The 6233-nt window shown below is 30.9% G+C and overlaps 1 protein-coding gene across 1 annotated transcript in view; it reads left to right on the plus strand.

Annotated features, from left to right (window-relative positions):
* Positions 1-6233, plus strand: part of LOC113383677 — a 44590-nt gene that overhangs the window by 17313 nt on the left and 21044 nt on the right. Inside the window, exons 13-14 of the mRNA XM_026621927.1 lie at positions 147-311; positions 375-490. Of these exons, the coding sequence (XP_026477712.1) occupies positions 147-311; positions 375-490 (281 nt within the window). The remainder of the gene's footprint in view (positions 1-146; positions 312-374; positions 491-6233) is intronic.

Below are 6233 nucleotides of genomic sequence, written 5' to 3' on the forward strand. Positions count from 1 at the left end.
TGTAGACAGAAAGATATTGATAGACAAATCAGAAGTTTTGAAGTAATGCTTAATAGCGATTTTAGAAAATAGAGGAATTATACATCTAGATAATGTAGAAGAAGATTCGATGAAGTACTTTTTTAAACTTCTATATTTGGATTTAGAAAATGATGATATTAACCCTCCACTGCCAGCAACCATGAAGTCGGCCGCGGAAGCTCTTATGTTAACTGACAAATATTTACTTGAAGATTTGAATTCATTTGTGTGTAAAGTTATTGTGCAATTTCTTTTAAAATCCAATAGTGTGCATGAATTATATGAACAGAGTATTTTATTAAAAACAGAAAATTTGAAGCATGAATGTATTGCCTATATATTAAATAATTCAGAGGCAAATCGACAAATATGTGATTTGGTGAATTCAGATAAGGATGACCAATTAGTTAATATATTGGTGTCTGATATTGAAGAGCTATTTAGGCAAGAACTACATGCCTATGAAAACGTAATATGATGAATCTTATTATTAATTATAATGACAAATTATATATTTACAATAGAAAACGATGTATATATATTTTTTACAATGTTTTTTTGGTTATTTTTTTTTGTAATGAAATCATTAAAACAATATTTGAAATGACAATTGTATAATATTTTTATATATTTAGTTTGTATAGAATTATAGATAACTATATTAGAATTATTGATTTAGATCACTTTGAACATAAAATTTTTAATTTTAATAATTATAAAAATAAAACTTGAACTAAATCCCACTCCTAATCCAAATCAAAATGAGCCGAATTAATTGTTCAAACTAATACAAATTAACCGCATCATCCGACTAACCAATAATTCAGTAAACACTCGATTTGGTCACCACGTGGTGTTCAATGTAGTGCCTATATTGTGCTATAGTAGTTTAACCCCTCCCATAGCTATGCTTGTGGAATACAGATTGCTACCGCCGCTTGTACTCATTACATTCCGCCTAAAGGCGATTTTACCTGTAATTTGCGCGGTGCAAGATGATGATATGACCCCATCTGTAGTCCACATTGATTATACATGGGTGTCACAGCGCTGAAGGAACGCTTGTGGATTTCAGGTTGCTGCCGATGCTCACATCACACGGTGTTTACTGCGACCTTAGAGGGCGTCCATTAGGTTTTAAGGAGAGGAGGGGTCTGACAAAAAATCACGAAATATCACGTGAGGGGGGGATGGGTAAAGTAAGATATAACGTTTATTTATTTTACCTCAATTTAAAAAAAATACAAATTTTTAATATCACCAAGAAGGAGCGGAGTCCAAAAATCGTTAAAAACTCGATCACGTGTATAATGGACGCTCCAAGGGGCACAACTAGTGTGAAATTTTCAATAAATCGAATTTTCAATTTTTCCATATTTCGATAGGTTATACCTTCAAAAATAACATACCAAAATTTTAAATCGATATCTTAAATAGTTTTTGAGTCACAGCCATTTAAAGAGTATATATATATAGTATAGTATAACGATTATTTTATCTTTAAACGCGTTTTTCTCGAAACAGCATTTTCCGAATTTGCTGCAGCGATTACTCAAAAACAATTGATCCGATCACTATCAAATTTTTTTACATGTTCTATATATAGTTCTCCGTAAAATGAACTATCGATTTTTTGATCGGATCAAAAATCGAGTTTTGGCAGTCCAAAAACGACCAAAATTTTGGGTAAAATTCGCCTTTTTTTTAAAAAAACGCCGTCATTTTGTCGATTTTTGATTTTTTTTCTTTATCGTAGTTTATTTTACAGACAATATTATCTAGTTTAACGAGAATTTTTATTTTTTTTATTTCATCTATGTAGAAGGCCGGAATCACTGCAGCAGTGAAGGGCCTTTTTTTGTCGCGCCGTTGGAGATCGACGATAACTTAAAAAATATTTAATTTTTTTCTTCAAAAATTTTACTATGTAGTCTTAAAACATGTATAAATATATTCCTAAACTTTTGAAATGATTGCCAAAAATCACCTTTTTTTAGGCGGTTACACTATTTGTGCCCCTTAAGACGTAGGTGTTGCGCGCAGTTATGACGTTATATGTAATTAGAAATCAGTTGTGACGTAATATACCACCAGCTGAGAAAGACACATTTATGACAGAATGCAGTATTCTTTTCAAACGAAGACACTTCTAAGCATCGAGAGTTAATTGCCAACTTCTTGCGGTTACATTCCTCTCAGGGATGCCTCCCCTACGCAAATAAGTGGAGGGGTAGTTATGCGCAATTTATGCATATGTATGAGTGCCACCTATACATTCGTAGCACTCCACCACCTCCCCTAAAGATCGTCCTCTTACAAATTCTATCTCTGATGCCGGCACCGCGTCTTCTTCTCCAGGTAACGTCAGTGGCGTTTTCTAACCTGTCCGATCCGCGATCCAGTCGCTTCCCGTAGCCTATAGTATAGGCCCTATACCAACGTCGATCTCTACTATATCAACACACACATTGTTAAACCCAAATTTCAGTATGTATAGTATTTCACCATGATGAATTGTTGCTAACTCTTAACAAACGCTTTGGCCGAAATATCACATTTAACTGTTCAAATTTCTTGTTCAAAAAGTGCAAAAGAAAATAATAAATCGCTTAGTCCAGTTCACTTTTATAACATTCATTAACTTCTTTAAATGATCACTTGTACTATTGAATACATAACATACATTCTAATGCAAAAAAATCGAACATATGAATACAAACCTATATAAACGCTATCATTTATGAAAATAACTAGTGGAGTATGTCAACGTTCCTTAAGGCAAATTGCTGGAACTTCACGTACCATTTTAAAAAAAAGAACTTTGAAAAAAATTAGATTTTTTTAAAAAAAAAAATTTTAGAAAACTTGACTTTTTTGAAAAATATGACTTTTTGAAAGGAAAATGTTTTCTTTATTTTGAAATATTTTGGAAATTTTGAAGTTTTTTTTTTTCAAAGCAATCGCACTTTAGATGCTTAAAAACGAAATATCAAAGCGCGTAAGCGCCGCATCGTCGTCTAACAAACATTTGTATCCGCACACACACATAGAGAAACCTTTGAAACGTAAAGATATATAAAAATTTCATTTTTGATTTCTACGGAAAGTTAAAAACAACTTTACGTTTACTCGATATATATATGTAACAATCACGTGCTATCGTACAATTTGCTTTATACATACTCGTATACATAATCATTATTATTGATTATGGATACCCTAGGATCTAATTGTGGGTATAATTTCCATTCGTATTATGAAAATTGGATGCTGCACGTGTGAAAGTGGGAGATCAGCGCGCCAACGAGAACACTAGGGAGGCCAGAAAGCTTCGTAGGCAACATCAAATGGAAATTTTGGAAACTTCTATAATGACTGATAAACTATCAAAAGGCCCAGAAATAGATGAATCGGTTTTAGTAATTCAACTAGTGAGGTGCATGGCTTCGTGTCTTAAGGCAAATTGCTGGAATGTCCCGTACCGTAATTAAAAATCTTGGTACGGAACCCAAAAAAAATTACACAAAATGTGTACACATTTTTAAAATCTTTATAAAATATCTGATAATTTGATCTACATATGTCTAATAAATATTTTTGACCTCCAAATGACATTTTTTGACTTATTTTTATTGAGGGTCCATAACCGCTGGACCTGCCTTCTTAAAAATTTAATTATTTCTTCATCTTGTCAAAACAAGTAAATGTTTTTTGAATTATTAAAATCATACCCTCCGTTCTCTTAAAAACTGAGTTACCGTTTTTGGCACTTTTTACCCCGTATCTTCGAAACGGCTAGACCTGACTTATCAAAAACTAATCAGCACGTTTTCTTATCAATATGGATCGAATCTTTTTCGAATTATTCAAATCGGTTGATCGGTGTTCCCGAAATCGCCGACGAAATTTTGTTTCCACACACACACACACATACATCCATTTTTTCTAAAGTATGCCAAAGTATTCAGAAACCTTTGAAACGTAAAGATTTATAAAAATTTTCATTTTTGATTTTTTTGCGATTATTATAACTTACCCTACGGGAAGTTATTAATTCGTATTTCTGTAAGTAAATCCAATGTGAAACTTTAATCGCGTTTTTCTCAAAACTATGTTTTTTGAACTGGTGACAACTCTAACTCAAGAACCGCTTAGTAGATGAAATTGATACAGCTCGTAGAATACATAATAAATTCGGGTCTGATTGAAGGATTTTTATTTTTTCAAAAATTTCAATTGTTTAAGACCAATTAACTGTTGATTTTTTTCCAAAAATCTAGAATTTTTTTCTGATGCCGCCATTTTGTTAATTTTTGCAAAAAACGAAAAGCTTAGATTTAGTCGGGATAAATAGATAATTTATAAAAATATTTTTTATATTAGCTTGATATCTGTGAAAATGTGAATAACTTGTAACAGCACTCATTTTAAAGCTTATAATAGGCACTATAAAATCCAATTTCACTGAAATGCATAACACGTAAAACCTTGCCGCTAGAAGGCTTTTTGAATACAGCAATCTTGAACGAAATAAAAAATGATTTTGCTCTTTCAAATCTAGCTTAATATTATTCCTAGAACACTTTATAAAATACCGATTTATCAAGATTTTTATCGACATTGTTTTGTTCATTAAATGATTTTTGTTAAAATGTATATTTTAGGAGATATTTGCCAAAAAAACGAAGAAAAAACGCCAAAAATATATGAATTTTTAGCGGCCAGTAACTTGAATCGTATTAGTTTTTTTGAAAAATTTTAGAAGACATTTTTTTTCAGTTCTTCTATCGATATCTGGCATTATTTTGGAAAAATGAAATTACACAACTTAGGTGTTATCTTCTCGGGAGTGGTGGCGAAGCTCGAATTATTTTGACTTTTGAACTTGAGGGAAAGATGAACCTAATTTCAAAGTTCTATGCAAATCGGAGCACAGTAAAAAAAATCTGACCCAGAACGTTCCATGGACTGGAGTAATGTATGATAAAAAATATTGCATAAGCCTTATTGGCATTAAAATAATTGTAGTGTTTAATTTTTGCAATTTTAATGAACAAATTTCGATATTTTTTTGTTTGATATATGTTGTATGTGTTTACGTGGCTGATTCGAATTTCACAGTTTAATTAAAGACTTAAGTAATTGTAGAAATTGAGACTCAACATTTTATTTAATGCAGTTCTACATTCAACATCGCTCACATTAATGTACATACAATTTGGTATAGATTGTAATCTAAATAACATTAATGATTAGTTTTAACTAAATGGTAAATATTAGTATAGGTTGTAGACATGGGTAAGAACAATGTCTGTTGGGTCAGCTAGTAGTATATATATGTATATATATATATACACCTAAGTCTGTTTTTACACGGTCTTTTTGTACACGGTTTTGATATAACACGGTTTGAAAATTGAATATTTTTAATTTTTTACACGATTTTATTCCATTTAGCACGATTTGAAATTTTATGTACTTAAATTTTTTTTATCAAATTTAATTTTTGCGAAGTATGTTCATATCACAAAAAAGTATTTATGAAAGAAAAAAGTCTGAAACGATCTATAGTATCGATAGTTTGTGAACACTAGCTTAAACATTTAAATGAATTCCCCTTTAGCGCGTACAAACAATATTTACTGGTCAAAGCAAATGTGAATAGCACTAATTTAGGGGAATACCCTGAAAATTCTTGTTTTTCACTAATTTTAATAGGTTTTAGAGATTAGGAACAAATCACCCATTTTTCTGGCTTCTTCTGGAACCAATCTACAGTGTAAAAACAGACTTAGAGGTATATATATATATATATATATATATATATATATATATATATATATATATATATATGCACTGGACGAAACCATATGATACTTTCCAAAATGTAAATCTAACAATTTGAAGTGTAACATAATGTAATCTAAATCTAACATTTTGAAGTGCTATTTATTATATTATTATTTTAGAATTTCACGAAAACCTTACATAAATGTCAATTAAACGTACGATATGGCACTCTAGGAATAAGGAACAAGCACTCACATAATTATTCCAACTCTGTTTATTTTGTGATGTTTCAAAAGATCTACTGAATTTGCGAATCGCAAAACAACTTTACCTGCAATGGCAAGTCTTTTTTTTGGCAATCGGTATATAATTTTTAAGCTACCTTCTTTCCAGTAGTATCTAATAGAATTAGTGGTAGCCGT

Source organism: Ctenocephalides felis, unplaced genomic scaffold (assembly GCF_003426905.1).
Source record: "Ctenocephalides felis isolate EL2017-DRISC unplaced genomic scaffold, ASM342690v1 CF-g0.4_SCAFFOLD_03570, whole genome shotgun sequence".
NCBI lineage: Eukaryota > Metazoa > Arthropoda > Insecta > Siphonaptera > Pulicidae > Ctenocephalides > Ctenocephalides felis.